This window comes from Micromys minutus, assembly GCF_963924665.1.
Source record: "Micromys minutus genome assembly, chromosome: 24".
Classification (NCBI taxonomy): Eukaryota; Metazoa; Chordata; class Mammalia; order Rodentia; family Muridae; genus Micromys; species Micromys minutus.
Window position 1 is genome coordinate 39,994,535 of NC_137959.1, and position 22,311 is coordinate 40,016,845.

At 46.3% G+C, this 22,311-nt stretch overlaps 1 protein-coding gene across 1 annotated transcript; it reads right to left on the minus strand.

The window, feature by feature from the left end:
* Positions 1–19,331: 19,331 nt before the first annotated feature.
* On the minus strand, positions 19,332–21,522 carry SDR42E1 (short chain dehydrogenase/reductase family 42E, member 1; the record flags this gene model as incomplete). The annotated part of the gene is made up of 2 exons (XM_080936842.1): positions 19,332–20,629; positions 21,455–21,522. The coding sequence occupies 2 exons, from the start codon at positions 21,520–21,522 to the stop codon at positions 19,516–19,518; spliced, it is 1,182 nt and encodes a 393-aa protein (XP_080792968.1). The 3' UTR covers positions 19,332–19,515.
* Between the last annotated feature and the right edge of the window lie 789 nt (positions 21,523–22,311).

The window sequence follows — 22,311 nt, forward strand, 5'->3', positions numbered from 1 at the left end:
AATGAAATGTTGTCCTTTATAAGAGTTGCCTTGGTTATGGTGTCTCTTCACAGCAACGACACCTTAAGACAGTGGGGTCATGGCATTTTCTTGCCAGCTAGTATTTCTGGCACACAGGAAGCCATGTTGTTTAGCCATCGATAATCAGCAATCAATAATCAAAGTTAGTTGCTCTAGCCTGAAGACTTCCGAACAGCCTATGGCAAACCTCTTGGTAGCACATGAACAAGGAATAGGAACAAAGGAAACTACAACTGTGACATAATTGGCTTAAAAAAGAACAGGAACCGATGTCCAAAATGCCACCAACCCATTATCAAGGGACTGAGAAAAAAGTTGCTATTGGGTCAAAACAAAATTCAGAGAACAACACATAGATATGCCATAAACAGTTTAGGGTGTTTGAGTGATAGTGTGTACCTAGGGTGTATAAGTGATTATTGTCCTGTGGACACTCAGGTGAGCACTGCTTTCTGATTACTGATCACTAGTGTGATAGTTTAAATTGAGTTTTTCAAAGCCTAGAATCACCTGGGAAATCCTCTGTTGATGAGCTGACCAGATCAGGTTACCCATGGCCGTGTATGTGGGGGCACTGTCTGATGCCCATTATGGGAGGTGCCATTCCCTGTCTAAAGCTATTGATGCCCATTATGGGAGGTACCATTCCCTAATTTGCAAGATCCTGATCCATGTGTTTATTCTCTCTGCCCTGGACCATGGAAGTGGTCCTTTAAGTTTCTGCCTTGACTTCCCCACAGTAATGGCCTATAACCTGGAAGTGTAAACCAAATAAACCCTCTCTTCTCCAGGTTGCCTTCTGTCAGGGCATTCTCTCCCAGCAACAGACACCAAACTAGAACAACTGGTCTGGCCTGTTTTGTGTCTATCGCACATTTATTTTTGTATCAACCCAGGTCTTGCAATCTGACCTCTGGCTCACACTACCCATAGGTGGGTAGGTGGGGCGCCGGGGCCAAACAAAGGTGTGGGTTTGATCCTTCACAAAGAAGGAAAGCAACAGAGGCCCAGGTATAAATGAAGGGGAGCAGCTGCTGGAAAAATGCAGAAATAAACAGGAGGAAATGAAAGCCTTGTAAGATCCAGAGCCCCGGGGGCAGCAGCATAGGGAGACTCTCACCCGCAGCCTCTCTCCACAGCTAGGGGTGTTTCCTTTCTGTGTGAGGCAGGATGATAGAAAGAGTTCCAGCAAAGTTATCAGTGCAGATGCTGGTCACTCCTGGTTCCGTAAGGCCTCACAACCACTGCAGAGTTATAGTTCAAAAGGGTTTAGCTTGGCTTTGAAAAAAAACAACTCTGCTTGGCTTTGCTATGAACCTGCAGGGTCTTAAAGCCAGGAACTATCTTAGGGATTCCTGAAAACTCCAGTCTCTAGGACCCCCACAGACATCCTGCTGCTCTGGCTCAGTGGGTGGTTGCCTGGGGCTGGAACCAGCTCACTGACACCCTAAATGTTACAGCATAGCAAGACCTGGGAGGCATAGGAGCCGTCTATGACTGGGGTGTGGCTAGTTACATATGGGTTTGTCTGGGTGTTGAGCGTTGTGGGACGGGGTCAAAGAAAGCAGACTGGAGCTTGAAGACTACGGCAACCAGACAGTAATAAAGGTATAAAAGAGAGAGGATTCCTACGGTATTAAGAGCACCATTAAAAGATCAAATGTTTGTGTGACTGGCATAGGGAAAGATATTAACCCTGAGAGAAAGAGAACCTATTGACCAGATACACGTGTGAAGTCATCGCTTAATTTAAACTCCCCACCCCCAGTGAAATAATAGCAGAAGACGCGTTTGCTCTCGGGAAAGACATGAGCTCTGCACTGGCTGGTTTTTTGTGTCAACTTGACACAAGTTAGAGTCATCAGAGAGGAAAGGACCTCGGCTGAGGAAATGCCTTTATGAGATCCAGCTGTATGGCATTTTCTTAATTAGTGAACATTGGGGGAGGGCCCAGCCCATCATGGGTGGAGCCATCTCTGGGTTTATAAGGAGGCTGAGCAGGCCATGTGAAGCAAGCCAGGCAGCAGTACCTTTCCATGGGCTCTGCAACAGCTCCTGCCTCCAGGTTGCTGATCTGAGTTTGTTCCCAAATCCCTTTAGTGATGAACAGCAATGTGGAAGTGTAAGCTGAATAAACCCTTGCTTGCTTTTTGGTCATGGTGTTTTGTTGCAGCAATTAAAAACCCTAAGACAAGCACCTACAGTTGGACACCCAACAGAGGTGACTAGAAGACACACTCACCTGCCAGATTGTAGCCCAAAGTTCAGGGCAGTTTTAGAGCCCACAGGAGTAATGTGGCAAGTCATTTTCAGGGCATTCTCATTAGACTGCCAGCAAATTTCTCAGCAGGGACCCTACAGGTAAGAAGACAGAGGGCGCTGTTTTATATTCTTTAAAAAAATTAAATGAAAACTAATTGCCAATCAAGGTTGATATCGTCAGAAAGTCTATCTTAAGAACAGAAGGAATCTATTCTAAAGTCGGTTCAAGGTAGAGGGAGGGATAATTGTAGACCTTGGAGCAACCTGAGAAAGATGGTTTTCAGAACCAGTGGGCAAAAGACCCTCCAAGGTGCGCACCAACTGAGGAGGTTCAAGACTATGTTAGGAACCGTGCTTAAGGGACTCCTTCTTGTAGATATGGACGGAAGAGGAAGATCACAAAGAGCCGGTAAAGATGCTAATCTAACTGGAGTTGATACACAGGTAAAACCAGAGAATAATCAAACATGACCAATGTACTAGACCATCAAGCCATAAAGAGCAATATAACCAACCAACTGGAATAAAAGATGACCTCAAACCAGGTAATTAAAAAATCACAGGAACAAGTCCCTATTTTCCACCAATAACGTGAGTGTAAATGGTCCTAGTTGCTCATTTGAAATGTGTATGTACAGATTGGCTGCAAGGGTTATGATCCAGCCCTGTGCTGAGAGGACAAAATAAAAAAAGTAATTCAAAATCAAGCTTGAGTCGCTGTGCTCACAACTAACAGAACAGACTTTCAGACAGATGGTAAGACAAGAAAAGATGGTCACTGAGTCATGGTCAAGAGATCAAATCAGCAGGGTATTATTACAAGACTGTAGATAACTCAGTGTTAAAGCGATTTTATTTTGAAATGTGTCTGCTTCTGTCTGTATGCCTCTGTGTGTGTGTGTGTGTGTGTGTGTGTGTGTGTATATACATGTGCAGCATGTGTGTATGTGTGTGTACCCAGAGGCCAGAAGAGGGCGTTGTGTCCCCTGGAGCTGGAGTTACAGATGCTTGTGTGGCCTGATGTGAATCCTGTAAACTGAATTCCAATCCTCTGCAGGAAGGATAATGGTTGAGCCATCACTCCAGCCTAAGATCTGGGATTACATGTATGTAGCATGTACGTACGTATGTATGTATGTATGTATCTATAAACACGAATAAACCTAAAGAGATATGTAAACTCCAGTAAATGGTACTTGGACATTTCAACATCCTACCCTTACCAATGGATTCACCATTCGAACCCTTTCAAAAGGGCAACAGAGAAGCGTAATCTCTACTCTAGGTCAAATGCACTCAACAGAAATTAGCAGAGCATTCATTCCATCCAGCAGCTGCAGAGTGGGAATTCTTTTAAGGAGTGCATGGAACCTGCTCCGAAATAAAGCATGTCTTAGATCACAAAGCAAAGCACTCACCATCTTGGAGCCCATGGAGGTGTGCTGGGAACAGGACTTCTACAAGGCATGATCTCCATCCTCACCGGGGCTGGCCCTCAACAGGACTGAGCTTCCTAAATGAGCCGAATAACAGAAATACAAGAGCAATCAGCACGATGTGAAAGGCAGTGTGTCGCTTAGAGCTGTCACATTGATTTTCCAGGGACAGCCACTGTAAGGGAGAGCTACCTAGAGACAGACGTTCAAATTATATGCTCAGCTTCAAGAAAACGAAGAACAAAAATATTTACCGTTAAAAAAATGAAAAACAAATAGTGCTTTGGGGTTTAGGAGTGCCTACGTTACTAAAACACAAACGTCCCTTTGAATGCATTGAAAATGTCTTTTAAAAAATGCATGGAAATGTTCTCCGGGTTGCTGGTTGCACTATAGCACCTATGAGCAATTTTGCTGTGACCTCAATGTTGGTACTGGGAGTTTGATCAATGTAGTATTGTGTGACACAATTTGTGCCAGTATTTATTCTTCTGCAAAATGGCCGCTTGTGGGAGGAATTTCCCCAGATGGTTAGCGTCTGATAGGCGGCTGCTGTTCATTGTTTCTTATGGATACAGTTAGGAACTGGGCATGCAAGTATCACCTTGTGTCTTTCCTCATATTTGTCTGTGTTTGATGAACTATGGCTCGGTACATCCTTTTAGACTACTCCACGTCAGAAGACCCGCTCTTCTACCAGACAGTTGGTCTAGTTGCTGGCTACCTCAGAAGCCTTAGATTTGAAGGAGAGTGGGGAAGGGTATATGGGAGGGTTTGGAGGAAGGAAAGGGAAAGGATAAATGTAATTGTACTATAATCTCAAAAGTAAAAGAATAAAAAAATGAAGGAGAAAATAAAAGGTTAGGGGTCGCAGTGTGGTGGTGCACTCCTGTGATCCAGCACTTGGGAGGTAGAGGCAGGAGGATCGGAAGCTCAAGGACACCCTCAGCTGCATAAGTCAGCTTGAGTCCAGCCTGGGCTATTGAGACTTTATCCTAAAACCAACCAACCAAAGAATAAGGGACAAAACCTCCCTGTTATTGACAGGTCCCCAGCAGGCACATTGAGGAAGCTTTGAGGTCTCAGTCCCAGCTGGTCACCCTCACAGGAGCAGCAGAGAGGAGAAATACAAGTCTCCTGACACTGCCTGTCAGTCATCTGCACAAGCTTGGCCACGAGTCCTACAGGGACTGTGTTTACTTACCCCCCACAGGACCTCTGGATACGTACCAATGCCCAATTAGAGGGTAAGAGCATTAGGCTATTACCATGACCAGCCTCAAGGTCACTCTAAGCACAGAGGAAGCCTCCATCGGCTGATAGAGGCTCTACCTCCACTATTTGACAACTACATAGGACGCAAACGTCAAGCTCTGTTGTCTGCCCCACATCACTTTGAATTATTGTGAAACCTGCAGACGGCGTGTCTTTGTTGTGGGTGTCATATACATGGCGCTCAAATCCACCAACCCCAGCTAAAGAGGCTACAGGGAAGGTTGCCCTACAGGACTTGGCTGGGGACATACTTGTCACCCTGACACAGGAATTGACACCACACTCACACCACAAGGAAAAAGTGGAAAAGAGAGCCATCCCAACCGACACATAAAGCCAAACATGAAAATGCAAGAAATACAGAAGATCAGGCAACATGATGCCCACCAAAGCCGGACAAGGGCAACAACAAAAAGAAAACCCCCAATGATTGTAGGTGCAAAAGCCTTCAACAAAATATTTGCAGATTAAACTCGTCGGCACGAGAGAAAGATCACATGCCATAATCCTGCTGGCTTAATTCCAGGAATTCAAGGAGGGTCGAGACAGTCAAATCAATAAATGTAATAAATAAGAATAAACAGTCAAGGATAAAAAAAACTCCCCACATGTCATCGCCAGAGACATCAAAAGAACATTTCGTAAAATTCAACTTCACTTCGTGGTAAAAGTCCTGAACTGATTCGGTATAAAAAAGATCACACCTCAACGTAGTAAAGGCTTCCCTGACAAGGTCACAGCTGATGTCTTACAAATGAGGAGAATGAAGAATTTTTTCTAAGATCTTGAACAAGCCAAGGGTTTCCACTCTTTATACTCTCATCAATACCTGGCGAGAACCTTAGCAGAGCAAGTGGGCAGGAGAAAGAATACAGCACAGATGTAGGAAGGGGGAAGGGAGGATTATTCATGTTTCCAGATGACAAAAGCCCACTAAAGACTCTACTGAAAGACTATTAGAACTGATGGATGGTCACAGGACACAGAACCTAGATACAAAACATGGTAGCTAGCCTGCCCATTAATGGAGTTAAGTAAATCAAAGAAGGAATCTGTGGGGGTTTGAACATGCTTGGCCCAGGGAGTGGCACTATTAGAAGGTGTGACCTTGTTGGAGTAGGTGTGTCACTGTGGGTGTGGGCTTTAAGACCCTAGTCCTAGCTGCCTGGAAGCCAGTCTTCTCTTAGAAGCCTGTAGATGAAGATGTAGAACTCTCAGCTCCTCCTGTACCATGCCTATCTGGATGCCGCTATGTTCCCTCCTTGATGATAATGGACTGAATCTCTCAACTTGTAAGCCAGCTCCAATTAAATGTTGTCCTTCTAAGAGTTGCCTTGGTCATGGTGTCTGTTCACAGCAGTAAAACCCTAACTAAGACAGAATCCTATTTCCAACAGACACAAAGTCATAAAATAACTAACTAAACCTCAGCACATGACAAATTTGTGCTGTCCTCATATCTCAGCTAGGCATAAAGACCAAGTTTCAGTATCCTGTAACTGTGCCTTGAATTCAGAGAGATCCACCTGCCTCTGCTTCTTGAGTTGGGGTTAAAGGTATGTGTCACCATGTTTAGTAGTAGAGTTTCAATTGTTATATCTAAGTAACATATTTTTAAAAAGATTTATTTATTTATTATATATAAGTACAGTATAGCTGTCTTCAGACACACCAGAAGAGGGCGTCGGATCACATTACAGATGGTTGTGAGCTACCATGTGGTTGCTGGGATTTGAATTTAGAACCTCTGGAATGGAGCAGTCAGCGTTCTTAACCGCTGAGCCATCTCTCCAGCCCTCTAAGTAATACATTTAGAGGTGTTTTTTGTTTGTTTTGTTTGTCTTACAATTCTCTTCTGAGATACAAAACAGTTCAAAGCAGAGATGACCCTTGAATTTAAGAGGTCTTTAAGGGTAGGATCTTCAGGAAGGGAGGAGAGTGGGGTTCAAGATAGGGTAGAGGAAGGGTGGATGGATATGGTCAATGATCTTATTTATGTATGGACACACAGCACTATAGTTTATTATTAATGTGTGTTAATAATCATAATAAAACTATAACAAATGCAAATATGTAAAGGAAATAACTGGGAAATAAAATAAAAAATAAGCATAATAAAAACTTCAAGAAATTAAAAAAATGTTCCCTATATGTTCATTAATGGATAAATAGGTAAACAATCTATTCATTAATGGATCAATAGGTAAACAAGATGTGGTCTAGAAACACTGAAGAATATTACTTAGATATAAAAAGTAAAACTCCACTAGATATGACAGTGTACACCTTTAAGCCCAGCACACAAGAAGTAGAGGCTGGTGGGTCTCAGTGAGTTCAAGGCCAGCCTGGGCTACATAGTGAGACCCTGTCTCAAAAAAAAAAAAATCATGGAACTGTCTTATTTATGACGCTGAAAGTGGGACTTACAGACACTGTGATGGTGTGTATATGCTTGGACCAGGGAGTGGCACTATCAGGAGGTGTGGCCTTGCTGGAGTAGGTGAGTCACTGTGGGTGTGGGCTTTAATACCCTTGTCCTAGCTGCCTGGGAGCCGGTATTCTACTAGCAGCCTTCAAATGAAGATGTAGAACTCTCAGCTCCTCCTGCACCGTGCCTGCCTGGATGCTGCCATGCTCCTACATTGATGATAATGGATTGAACCTCTGAATCTGTAAGCCAGCCCCAATTAAATGTTTTTTTTTTAATAAGAGTTGTCTCAGTCATGGTGTCTGTTCACAGCAGTAAACCCTAACCAAGACAGACACTGTGTTCAGTGGAAGAGTCAGACCCAGAGTTGAATCTGCATCTTACTCACAGAAGCTATGGATGGAGGTGAGAGAAGGGAACTTTGGGCAGTGGTTACTAGAGGATGGAACATGCATGGGGTAGGTGGGAGGTGGTGGTACAGAGAGGGCGATTAATGTGTTGGGGAGCACAATTAAGAGGAACAAAATTGATGGTCTAAAGCTGGATAGGAACACTCAGCAGCATTTAACTGCACGCTTTAAGACAGCTATCAAAGATTTTGTTTCCAATACAGAGAAGTAATCACTGTGCCAACAGCTGTCATCTGCTCATTAAACACAGTACGCATGTGTCTTAGTTAGGGTCTTACTGCTGTGAACAGACACCATGACCAAAGCAAGTCTTATAAAGAACATCATTTGATTGGGGCTGGCTTACAGGTTCAGAGGTTCAGTCCAATATCACCAAGGCAGGAACATGGTGCTATTCAGGCAGGCATGGTGCAGGAGGAGCTGAGAGCTCTACATCTTCATCTCCAAGCTGCTAGCAGAATACTAACCTCCACACAGTTAGGATAAGGGTCTTAAAACCCACACCCACACACCTACTTCAACTGGGCCACACCTTCTAATAGTGCCACTCCCTGGGCTGAGCATGAACAGAATATTACAGTATGTAACAAAATATTAAACCATACCCCAGAATATCAGTAATTAGTGTGCCAGTGAGCATGTCTTGAAGAAAAGTATTCTGAACACATAGAAACAAGGGCTGTGCCAATGCTTCATTTGAGGCTGACTCTGAGTCCTATGTGCTTTCAAACCAGGGAAGAAAAATAGGGGAGTTTCTAGATTTTAGAAGTCGGAGCAGAAAAGCATTCTCAGTTACTGTTTGTCCTCTACCTTGGACTCCCCTACTTCAAAAAGTTCTCAGTTTCAAACTAGAGCCTGAAGCAACATTGGGCAGAGCCGGTCAAAACTAGAACACACACAGAGCAACGCCTTACTGCAGAGAGTAGATGAGACCCTCCCGTCACACCTGTGCACTCAGCTTTCCTCATCTGCTCTCCATCCCAGCATCTCTAATTGTGTTGCTGAGCATCTGTCTCGACTGCCTCAGAACCGACTAATATGCCTTGAAGCTGTCCCACATCCCACCAGCTCCCTCATGCGAACCCTTCTAGTGCTCTCGGAGGGGCCATTCTTAATTAAGGACCATGCGCAGGATACAGAAGAACTGCTTTTCCTTTAATCCATACAAGTCTCCCCCGGGAGAGAGCAGGAATGCATTATCTCCACTTTACAGATGAGGGGCGTAATTGTGTAAAGTCAGATGGAAAGGAAGAGGTAGATGGATCCTGGGGATGGCATGGTGCTTGCTGAGCAGGTATGAGGATGTGAGCTCATTGCTCAGCATCCACACAGACCAAACCAAAACCAACAGGAGCGGGGAAAATGCTTGGAATCCCAGAGCTGGGGAACTGAAGACAGGAGGAACTGTGGGGCTTGCTGACTGACCAGCATAGCCTACTGATCCATCTCTGAGCTAGTGCTAGATGCTGTTCTGAAAAACCAGGCAGATGGTGCCTGAGGAATGGTACAGAGTTTGTCCTCTGGTTTCCATGTGTATATATGCATGAATACATACAGTAGAGGTAGGTCCTAGGACGGCCCTCGGAAGTGCCAGCAAATGTCCAAACCCCAATTCCAAAGGATTCTTAAAGGAAAGCCTCTGGTGTTCCTGGAGTTATGGGGAATGTCAGCATCTAGGGTGCATTCTGCCAGCCGTATGCTGTTCCTGTTCCTTGCAAGCTTTTCTCATGTCTGTGTCCCACCTTCAGAGTGGTGCAACACTGCAGGGAAGGCAATGTCTGCAGCTCTGAGTGATACCTGGGCTCTGTGTGGTAGAAATTACTAAAAATCCCAGCCCCAGGCTTCTACCCTGCCTTGTTCATTGAGTTCCTGGATGAAAGACAGACTCACAGTCTTTATATTTTTCCTACGCCTTAAGCAGCACAACAGTTGGGCAGCTGCCTATCCTCCATGTTGTTCGAACCTACTTTCCTAAAAATAACCCCGAATTATCAGTTACTATTTACCATGTTTTATCTGGGCTGCTCTTAACTCCAATTGACCGGTTCACATGGCCACATTTTTATGGCTCAGCTAACCCTTGGTGGCTCTCCTTTCTCCTCTCCTGCACATTCTTTCTTCTCCTAGAGCGGCTTCTTCCTCTTTCTCCTTCCCCATGGTCCTTTCTCTCCCCAAACCTGAGAAATCTCAACCCTGCCTATGCCTCTTCTGCCCAACTATTGGTTGTTGACATCTTTATTTACCAGTCACAATTAACTGGGGGCAGGGTCACTCACTGTCTTGTATGTGGACTCATCTTTCAGGTAACTGCTCTTGGGGACCCCAAATTTAGCATTAAAATACAAGCAAACATTGGGCCAACCCACTACAGCTCTGGTCCCCAGACAGCGAGTCAGAGGGGAGATTGAGGCACAAACAGCAAAAGCAAGTCTTAGAGAATGCCCGAAGATGGTTAGACCAGACTCGAGCATGTCACACTCCCCACAGAGTAAACAGAACTTCAGCCTTTCACACATCCTCCCTTTCTCTGCCGTAGACACGTACCTTGACTGATTATTGATATAATCCTATGAGTTTGGCACAAATGCTCACCTTTTGCAAAAGGACAGTTTGTGTGATGTGTGGCTTTGGGTTGGGCCATACTAAAACAGTAAAGCCACTTTAAACATGGTGGCAGCCACTTACTTATCACCCACAATTCCCTCTTCTTTCTCTCTCCTCCAGCCAAGCAAGATACCCAAAGGAAAGAAGGCCAAGGGGAAGAAGGTGGTCCTAGCCCCTACTGTCATCAAGAGGCAGGAGGCCAAAAAGGTGGTCAATCTTTCATTTGAGAAAAGGCCCAAGAACTTTGGCCTTGGGCAGGATATCCAGCCCCAAAAAGATCTAACATGCTTCCTCAAATGGTCACATTGCATCAGGCTGCAGTGGCAAAGAGCCATCCTCTATAAGCGGCTCAAGTACCTCCTGCCATTAACCAGTTCACCCAGGCCCTGGACAGGCAAACAGCTACTCTGCTGCTTAAGCTTACCCACAAGTACAGACCAGAGACAAAGCAAGAGAAGCAAGGGTTACTGGCCCATGCTGAGAAGAAAGCTGCTGGCAAAGGGGACGTCTTAATTGTGACCACCTGTCTTCCGAGCAGGAGTCAATACAGTCACCACCCTGGTGGAGAAGAAGGAGGATCAGCTGGTAGTGACTGTCCATGATGTAGACCCCACTGAGCTGGTGGTTTTCCTGCCTGCCCAGTGTTAAAGATGGGGTTCTCTACTGCATCATCAAGGGAAAAGCCCAGGCTGGGGCGCCTGGTCCACAGGAAGGCATGCACCACTGTTGCCTTCACACAGGTTAACTCAGAAGACAAGGGTGCTCTGGCTAAGCTGGTGGAAGCTATTAGGACCAGTCATAATGACAGATATGACGAGATCTGTTGCCACTGGGGAGGCAACATTCTGGGTCCTAAGACTGTAGCTCCCACTGCCAAAAGCTGAAAAAGGCAAAAGCTAAAGAACTTGCCACTAAACTGGTTTAAATGTACACTAAGTTTCCTGTACATAAATATAATCACAAAATTAAAGAGTTTGGGGGACTGAGGGTAGAGTTCAGTTAGTAGACCACTCACTGAGCACACGTGAAGACCCGAGCTCTATCCCCAGAGCTGTGGCAGTCCAGCGGTGGCGGTCCAGCGGTGGCGGCCCATGACATCCCTGTAAGAGGATCAGGATCAAGGTCATCCTTGGCCACATAGTGAGTTAGAGGTCAGCTTGGGCGACCATGAAACCCCATTAAGAAAGAATAGGAGAAGAGGAGGAGGAGGAGAAGGAGGAGGAAAAGGAGGAGGAGGAAGAGGAGGAGGATACAGACACTGTCAGAATGAGAATGAAAATTTGGGTTTCTGAAATTCAACTGGGCCTGGCCCATATCTAAGCTTTGGCCACTTAGGGTGGGTGATGCTGAGCAAAGAACATCACATCCTCAAGACTGAGTCTCCTCCCATGTAAACAGGTGGTCATAAGGTACCTAGTTGTGAGCCCAGAAATATAGAGAGCACCACACAGCATATGCTTCTAAGGAGGAGTGATTGCCCATTGAGAACATGAAGCTGTGTGCTTTGGTGAACAGGAGTGATGGATTGACATGTCATTATCCTCATGTTGAACACATTGAGTTAATAGTGTGTGTGTGTGTGTGTGTGTGCGTGTGCAGGTGGGGGTTATAATTACCTGTATAGCTGTCTTTTATTTTCCTGTAGTAATTGTCATCTCTGAGGCTGACTGCCTCGGTCAGCTAACCTGCCTCATCCTGCAAGCTTCTAGCCTTTGTACAATCTAATCTAGGCTTAGAATGTTTTTAGCCTCTGTGACTTGCTGTTGAATAAACTCACCTCTTTTTTTTTTTCCCCTAAAACTCTGGCTGGCTGGTTAGACTCAGCAGTTCGGGCTCAAATTCCTCTTCCAAGCTGATTGATTTAATCTGGCTTTTCTCAGCTTCTCAATGAACTGCCCTGCTTGGCCTCATACTAACTTTGGCAATATGTTTTGACCTTCTGGCTCCTTCTTGTTCTCGGGCTTGTACTGTCTTTACCTGCATCTAGTTTGATCCCTCTCTGCAATCTTTCTCTGTAAAACTCTCCCAGTAAAACTGCCCCCCTTCCCCCCTCCTTCCTTTCTCCCCATTCTCCCCCAAACTGCCCCTTAAGTAGCTTCCCTTTCTTCTCTCTTCTCCTGAGAGTTGGGCGTAGCCTATTCTATCAAATCTGTCTCTGATTCGTCACTTTTTTCTGCCACTCAACTAGAGATGTTACTTTCAAACAGAGGTGCTTCCTTCTACAAACTACCTTTACTTTTGTTGTTTGGGATTCAAAGTGTGTGCTAAGGGCATGTCTGTACTCCAGCCAGAGGGATTAAAGGTGTGGAGCTAAGGGGGAGCCACACAACTAGAAACAGGGCTTTTCCATAAATAATAACACAATCTTGGGTGTCACAATGTGACCAAATATCTTGCAATAATTACCTCGGAAATACAGTGAGTAACTCCTTTTAAAAGCTAATACTTCAAAAAAAAATTCAAAAAACAAAACAAAACCCTGTTGCCCATCTCAGACATGAATCTAGGAGCTGTTAGGAGCACAGAAGACTCACACAACAACAACAACAACAACACATCGCACACATGTGTATATAGTAAAGGCTTTTTCCTGTGAGGCTCCATTAGAAGACTGGAGAGAAAAAAAATATTCAACTTATTTACCAGAATTAAAGTTCTAGATGTTAGGAATGAATTTTTTAATTGCTTGCTCGTTCCAACCAGCTCTCTGAGTAATAAACACTGTAAATTTCCACAGATAAATCTTTTGTTTGATCTCTTTGCTGTGTGCATTTTTGTAATGAGTTTGGCTTGGCTTTCGTCATAATTATGTGTTTTAGTGACAAAGTGTATTTCCTGGTCACCAGGGTCTCTAAAACACAGGAGCGGACAGTGACAGATCCTTGTGGATGCTGTGAACTGGTTGAGCCCATTTCTTCAATTAAAAAAAATTTCTTTTATTTAAAAAATTTTATAGGATATATTTTATCATAATTTCTTCCCCCGCCTCTTCCCCAATCTTCCACACCACCCTAAACACCCAACTTCTTGTTCTTTCTCTCTCCCAACAAAACAAAACAAACCAACAAGGCAAAAAAAAAAAAAATGTTAAAATGAAACAAAAACCCTCAAAGCAAACAATCATGGGTTTGACTGTATTGCCCATTTTTGGGCATCTATTGGCTGCAGCATAGGAAAATCAGGTAAACTAGGTTCAAGCAGATAGGCTTGCAGAAGGATCCATTTGGCTGAAGGGAGGGCTCTTTGGGATGGCCAGAGAGAACAGGCCACAACATAATCTGGCCCTGCTCAAAGGAAGTGCTAAGAGGCCACTGGGACTCCATGTTCTTTTCTGAATCAATTCTGATCCTTCACATACTCTGCCACCTGCTGAGCTGATCACTGCAAAGGGAGGGTCCAGGAACACTCCGGAACACCCCACTTAGCATCTGCAAGAGCGCGTGTATCTGCCATCTGGAACCATGGTGGAAAATACAAACCACCCGGAGGGACTGGGGAGGCGGCTCAGTTGTAAAGCTTGCCTTGAAAAGTGTGAGGCTCAGAGTTTGACTCCTGGAACGTCTGGAAGATGTCAAGCATGGCAGTGTGCACGTCTAAGCCCTGAGATACCTGATGGGTAGCCAATGTAGCCCGTAAGAGTTCCAGTCATGAGAGACCTTGTCCCTCAATTAAAATGTGATGGCACCCGATGAAGGACACACAGAGTTGTCTATCACATGCATACATACACCACACACACACATGTATACATATCACACACCACCACCACCACTACCACCACACTGTCTTAGTTTAGGTTTTACTGTTGTGAAAATACACCCTAACCACCACAACTCTTCTAAAGGACAACATTTAATCGGGGCTGGCTTACAGGTTCAGAGGTTCAGTTCATTACCATCATGGCGGTGTCCAGGCTGGCCTGCTGCAGAAGGAGCTGAGAGTTCTGTATCTTGATCTGAAGGTGACCAGGAGAGGTTGCCTTCCCCAGGCAGCCAGGAGGTAGCTCTCTTCTGCACTGGGAGGAGCTTCAGCATAGGAACGTCAAAGCCCACCCCCACAGTGACACACTTCCTGTAACAAAACCACATCTTCTCCAATAATGCCACACCTCCTAATAGTGCCACTACCCATGGCCTAAGTCGTTTAGACCCCCCCCCCCATACACACACACCCTCACAAACGCACGCACATGCGCACACCTGGGGGCAGTTTCCCAGTCCACACAAACCTGCCTCCCAACTGTAAAGTACACATATACCTTTCTGAAGTCACTTCCTAATTGTCTCCTTACCCTCATTTTTTTGGGGGGGTTCTCCCGAGGAAAGGAACAAATTCAAAGCTCCTTTGCCCACCGCTTTGTAGACATTCCCGAGCCTGCATTTTTAACCAGACCTCGAGTGTCTTTACTGGGTAGAGTTAAGAGCCATAGGCAAGGGCCATTAGTGGTGATCTCAGGAGACTAGCTGGCTGTCACATATCCACCTGCTTAGTGGAGTTTACTGCACATATGACTCAGACTATGTGTTCTAGTACACAGAACAGGCCTGTGTTGTGCCCTGATGGGGTGTCTGTGTTACAGGCTAAAGGGCATTGTGTTCATTTTCATATAGAACGAGAGAGCTAGAGTGTTTAATTGGCCAAATCCATGTGATTTGCTTAACACAACTCAAACATGATTGAAAGCTAAGAAATAACCAGTTCAGGAAGAAAACCTCAAGTGAGTGTTCAGTTCCACAGATGTGTTATGACAAATGTGTCCCCCTCTGTCAGGAAGAGGGCGCGGAGGCAAACTAGACCCAGGTGCTTAGAAACCATGGAGACCCTAAGACAGAACCTTTTTCTGGTGCCCGAGAAACCTAACTTAAAAGGTCCCACGCAGAAACACTTGCGGCTCACGGCTTGGATGATGGACGCGCATGGATTGGTTGAAGTCAGGTAGGTGACAAGGCCACAGTGATGTGACCAAGGCTCTTCTCTTCCCCAACTTTGTGTGACCCAGGAGCCCAAGCACCATCAACTGGGTCCCGGCCTTTCTCTCTCCTGGGAGGGATAAGTATTGCTAACACTAAACCCTTGCTGGGAAGGTTGAAAGGAGGATGCTGAATGGCTCTTCTTGGTCAGGTGACTACAAGAAGCCTTCTGATTAGTTAGGTCTGCATGTGGCAATCACACTCCTGGAAGTGGCAGGTCGGACTTTTGTCAATAAAGTTCTTGTAACATAGGAAAGGGTGCAGCTAGACTAGCCTGCCTGGTGAATTGTAAGCTTGCAAGAAAGAGACCCTGTCTCAACAAGCAAGGTGGATAGTTTCTGATGAACGACACACAGGGTTAACTTCCGAGTCCACACGCATGCTTCCGATGTGTCAGAATACCGGAATACATACACTCAAAGACGCCATCAGCCTGCAGCCTGTCTGTGGGGACAGTGCCCGTGACTCTGTACTCCACCCGTATCCCCTCCCACTTTCCCCGAGCCCTCCACAAGATCTTCGATTGTCATCCCCCCCCCCCCCACGTGAAATGTCTCCAGTTACCTTCTAGGTCTTTCCTAGTCTTGGCCTAGGTAACACACGATTGTATCAAGATGGGCTATTTATGAAGGCTGGAGACAGTAAATTATGTCAGAATGAGCATTTACCTGTACAGAAGGGAGAAAACACAAGCCACTAGATGTGTGGTAGGCTAACCCTTTCCCCATAATCTCCGCCATCTGGTGGTCGTGACCTTGTATGACCCCTTTTCCACGGAATAGAGTTAAGCATTTTGACTAGTTAATGTCTCACATGGACATTAACACTAACACTTTGCTGTGGAAATTGTGATGTGTGACTGAGTTTATGGTTGTGAGATCTTTTAAGACCTCATACTTCATGCGGAGGGGGGACCTGGGGGGGTGCTTTCAGATGACAGAATTTACAGTAACTTTGGGCATGGTTACTCAGTGGTCTGGGCAGCTGTTCCAATAGAATATTAATCTCAGAGAGATCTGTGAGTAACACGTTTGTCTAATTGAATGAAGGGCAACAAGACTAGTGGGAAACAGTGTTCGGAATAATTACATTTGTAATGAGCACTGTCAGATCCACTGGAGGACCATGAAATGGGAAGAGGTGTCTGGACCAAGCAGGAAGTAGGCCAAGAACTGGAGTTGCAGATATAGGCTACTGGCCCTGGAACATTGGTGATGTTCCCAGCACCCCCAAGCTACTTCTGTCCCATGTGGAATAACTACTGGAGGTGAAGGTTTGTGACACTTAAGTCCCACCTTGCCCTCCTGGATTACCTGTTTTGGAGGACACCAGAAGCTACATCATGACAATGTTCAGCCCCCATGACATGTGAGACCTTCTCCTGAGTCATGTGATGGGGCATCCTGTTCTCAGGGGCCCACGGTAGTGCTCAGTGACAGTAGTACTTGCCTAGTGTGTCAGAAATCCTCTCGACTGAACATCTGTGTTGCTCCTAGCTTGAAAGCCTGAGACAGTTGAGCTACCTTTCACAGAGAGCCCAGAGACAAGACTACAAACACACCATTCTGAGGGCAATGCAGCCCTCCTATTTATGGGAGAGATTCTGTGGGTAAGAGAACCCCTGCACTTCATCCTCTGTGTTCTCAACAATCACTGTGAGACAGACTACTTCACAACAAAGAGCCAGTGTGGTCAGTCCCATTTCCCGGACATAGCAGCCAAGCTCTCTAAAGGTTGCAGGTGCCTGATAAGGACTAACCAATGGTGATGTGTGTATTGTGGCATCAAGTTCAGGACATCCCCCAAAGTATCCATCCATGCAGCTATTAGGTTTTCAGATTCTCCTAGGATAACTCTGCGTGCCATCCACTGAAACATCCCAGCATGCTTCACTGCTGTTTTCCTGCAAATGAAACTTTGGCACAGTGAAGACTTTCTTCTTCCACCTCTGGTTCCTAAGCAACTGTGCAATATAAACATCTTCCACAGCAGTTCACTGGGTGGCCAGACAATGCTGCCTCTGTTCCTCACTTGGAAGCTTCCTTCAGAGCCCTCACTCTCCCCAGCAAGCAGCACTCCAAGAGAGCTACAGTGTGATTTAACACAGCACACACTGCTGAGGGCTCCTGGGAAGTGCTCAAAGGCAAGGCAGAAAGCTCAGCAACAATAGGTCCTCCAAAGAGAATGCTCCCAAGAACAGACCTTTCAGAAGCAGTGCACGGTGACAATACTGGTAACAATGGTGATGTGTGTGCACGAGTCTGTGTGTATGTGTGTGTGAGTGCATGCATGTGCATGTATGTGTGTGTGTGTGTGTGAGGTAAATGTCCACTCTAATCTTCAGAAAGGTTCTCTGCAGCTGTCTATCTCTCTGCTTCAATATAAATATGACCCAAGGTCATGCAGGTGGGATGCTTTTGTACCCCCAAGGGCAGAGGTTTTAGGGGATCCTAAAACCCTATGCTATGCACAGCTAGCTCCTCCCTGGAGTAGCCACTGCCTTGAGATTGATCTGCTAGGGATAAGACCCAGGCTTCAGTGTGGACTTTTCCACATCAGTCTGTTTTGCTGTTTTATGCACACACAGAGAATGAGGTGAGCATGGCTTCTCTGGCTTCTGAGACATCCAAGCTAGAGTTCCTCACCCAGCTTTCACCCTTTCCCGGCTTCAGAGTGACTTCCTGCTGCACTCGGCTGGGGTTTAAGGACACAGAAACCAATCTTCCAACTTACCTTTGTGTCTTCTTGTGGCCCAAACAGAGTCAGTTGAGACAGAAGAAAGTAGTGAATATTTAATCCAAGAATTTGTTTTTCCTTTTTTATTAGCATGGATTAAGTGTATAAGAGTTTCATTACAACATTTTCAAACATTTATATAATGTCCTTCGATCGGATTCGCCCCCACACCCTCTTTTGTCCCATTCCCACAGATATCTGACCTCTTCCCAACTAGATTCCTTTCTGCACCGTGTGTGTGTGTGTGTGTGTGTGTGTGTGTGTGTGTGTGTGTGTGTGTGGTGTGTCCCAAAAAGTTTTATTAAGCTTGCTTACAGGAGCATGGGGCAACTTGTGACTAAATCATTAGAGAAACTGTCTCCTCCTCCCCAGAAACCACCAACCACCTCCAGCTTTTCGGGGGGAGTGGGTATCAGGAGTGTCTCTCCTCCCCAGGTCAGAATGGCGACAGGCCTCATCGTATGGAGTCAAGTGCTGTGTCACAGCTACAGTTAGTTCATGGGGACAGTAGTCATGTCACTCCCAGGAGACAGTTTCCCCAACATCAGCCCTGCCCCGCTCCTCTGGTTTTTGTACTGCTTTTGCTACAAGGCCCCGTGGGGCTTTGAGGGAGTGAACGCTCAGCACTCGGACCAGCTGTGAATCTCGGAAGCATAACTGGCGCCCACTGCTGAGAGGAGCATCTCTGGTCACAGCTGAGAGCAGCTAATCTACAGACAGAAGCATACAACGTTAGAGAGCAGTTTCACCCGCACAGCTTCTCTATCCAGCAGAATAACATGACCTCTCTATCCACGAGCTTCTGGCCAGGTTTGCACCTGGAACCAGGAACCAGGAACCCGTAACCTACTCCCTCCTATGGAGCCAGCCTCCAGTCCAATTTGGAAGCAGTTGGTTATTCCCCTGACAGGCCAGGATTGCACTAGAGGGTAGTACTTGCCCAGTATTGGTAGTGCTGTATGCAGGGTCCACAGCTGAATGAGACTGTTTCCCTCCAGGAGTTAGTATACACCCTTCTGGAACTATGAAATCTAGCAAGCAGGGAGGAAGCTTCCAGTTCAGTTCCAGTTGGCTTTCTTTATGGGCTGCAGTGAAGGTGTATGGTGCCTTAGGCGATAGATTCTTACTACCTAGTTCTGGTGGGCAACCAAGAGCAAAACAGCCAGTACTGTTTTGGAGGCCTCAGGAGTCTCCCTGATCAGCGTCTCACAGGGAGGTAGCCCAACCCTGGCCATGAAGTTTAAAGACTCATTGTTAAGAAGTAATTTGAAGACCCAGGAATGGTACTAGACGATATGACACATCTTTCAAAATCCACATTCTTGCAAACCATCCCGGGAAGGAGGCTCAGCTCCCAAGGATAGTTTTTCTCATTATATGGACAGGATGGTGGAGGGAGGGATCCAGGTGAGAACAGAGAGTGCCAAGAGCAGGATTAGAATCCCATCCCACAGGATAAACTCCGAGTCTTGACCTCCAGACCGCCTGCCATGACCCCGGGCTTTGAACCACTCCACCACCTCCTGCAGGTCAAATGGCTGAGGCGCGTAGCCTAGCTCTTTCTTGGCTTTCTCTAAGCTGAAGTAGTGTGTGACGCCAGTTTTGTAAACCTCGGTGCGGGTGAGGAAGGGCTGGAAGTTGTAGAGCCTGCCCAGAATGGAGTGGGTCATCTCTACCAGGAAAGCAAAGCAGTAGATGAGGGTCAGCGGCAGGCGGGTGGATGGGAAAGTGTAGCCCAGGCCCTCTACCAGGGGCCTAAAGAACTCAAAGTTATTTACAGGTCTACCGTCTGAGATGAAGTAGGGCTGCCCGGAGGCAACGTGGCCCTTATCAGCTTTCAGGGCTTCAGAGGCCAGAATGTGAGCTTTCGCCAGGTTATCCACGTGGACAAACTCAACCAGGCTTTGGGGATCCCCATACACGAATCTGAACAGGCCCCTCTCAATGTAACTTACTATCCGCGGAAGGTGCCTTTGCTCTCCAGCCCCATAGATGCCAGCTGACCTTATAGCGCAGGTTCTGAGTACACCATCGCCTCGCTTGAAGGCCAAGCCATTGGCTTCCAGGACCTTCTTCTCTGCGATGGATTTGGTCCTGGAGTAGTGATCCGGGTGCAGGTGAAGAGGCAGGTAAGGCAGAGACTCGTCCCCGTTTCTGATGACTTGACCTCCAAAAATGACATTGAATGTGCTCGTGTAGACTAAGCTGGGCACTCCTCTCTCCAGGCAGGCCCGGAGGATGTTCTCTGTGCCGCCCACGTTGACCTCTTCGATCTGGGTTTGGTTCAGTTGCTCCCTCCCAGACATGCCGTAAGAGGCGACGTGGAACACGCACGCAACGTCAGCATCCTGGAAGGCCGTCTCCACATCAGAGAGGCAGCGGATATCTCCACGGACGAACGTGATTCCCTCCGGAAGGTTCTGGGCTGGTTCGATGAGGTCAAACAGAATCACATGGGTTCCTTTCTGGTTCAGAGCGCAGCCGAGGCTGAGGTGAGAAAGATCAGGGTTAGGTGGTGACTCTTGGGCTGTGTTGTGTCTAAGGAAAGTGTAGGAAATGACTTGCCAATGAGGTAGGCCTCACCCGAGTCATGTTAACTCATCCCGAGTCATTTACCTTAGTATTCTTACAGGTCTTATTTAGATTTTGAAGAACCAGGGATCCCCCTCAACAAAGTGAGTCGCAACGTCTATGTGACAGAGTGCCTACTGGGATTTAACTATGAACCATCTTCTACAGACTCAGGTCATTAAGCCATTGGTCCCCAGCTGGTGGCAGTTTTGTGTGTGTGTGTGGGGGGGGAGTTGTCTGCCAGAGGTGGGCTTTGGGATTTGATAGACAGACCCAGCCTCACATTGCCTTTCTGCTTTCTAATTTCAGGGGCACTGTGAGCAGTCACCCCACTTCCTGACGCCATGCCCTGCCCTCATGAGGGACCGGATTCCTTTAAACCACGAGTCCAGCCATATGTCTGTCCCAAACCACGAGTCCAGCCATATGTCTGTCCCTTAAATTGCTTCTTGTTAGGTATTTATTTGGTCATAGTGGCGAGAAATAGAAACGGATACAGTTGTCTTTAAAAACATTATCTTTGGTGACATGAATATTCACCAAGCCCCAATTTACAGGTTTTAAAAATAATGTTTGTTGAGGTGGAATAAATCTGTGTTTTTCAGTTTTCTAGCCTAAGCAGTGAGCACCAAAGTTTCCTTTTGTTCTGGAACTATATAAACTTGTACACGTATAGGAACACAGGAATCAAAAACTATCCAACAGAAGAATTCCGTGAGGGTATTTTGTAGATGAACTGACCGGAAGCCAAAATATCCTCCTCCTCCGGTAATGAGGACGGTTTCCTCTGGGGACCTTGGGGAGTCCATACGAGACAGCGAAGGGACAACTGGACCTACAGGAGGATGCCACAACATTAAGACCCTGTATAAGCCCGCCTCACCTTTGTGTGCAAGAAGAGAAAGGTGGTTGGCCTGCTGCTCAAGGGTAGCACATGTACCTAGCATGTGTGAATCTCTGGTTATATGGCCAGCACTGAGAAACCCAAACCAAACATTGGAATACCTTAGTGCAGGAGAGTCTCTGAGACACGTGGCTCCAGTCACAGGTCTGCCACACCAGGTATCCTTACTCCTTGGCTTCTGATTCCTTCCTGTGTAATAAAAATATAGACATGTCTTCCTTGCCTACCCACAAAGTTAATGTGAAGGTTAAATAAATACAGAGTGTGGGGGTGCTCTCAAAACCACAAAGCACTTTTTGGATATGAGGCATTATTGTTGATTTTTGGAACCGGTCAGGACCTTTGGGAAAAATCACTTTGAAGCTGGCTGAGGGTTTTCTCCCGTGCATCAGGAAACCCAAGACAGAACTCTGTAGAAGCTTTAGGCATCCGCAGTGTGCTTTGTGTGTGGCTGTTTTTGTTAACTCCATACTTAAGATCAGGGAGAAGAAATGTCTTTCTGTGGCAAATCATGCCCTGCACCCTAGATACCCTGCGGGTGCTTCAAGGGAGAGTGCTCAGTGCATCTGATGGGGTTGTTGGGGTGGGGTGGGTGTCTTGCTTTTGTCTTCCTCCTCTTCTGTCTCCCTCCTTACCTGCTTACTCTGCAGCAGATTCATCTCAAGGCCTCGATACTGTTTTCTCTCAAGAATGG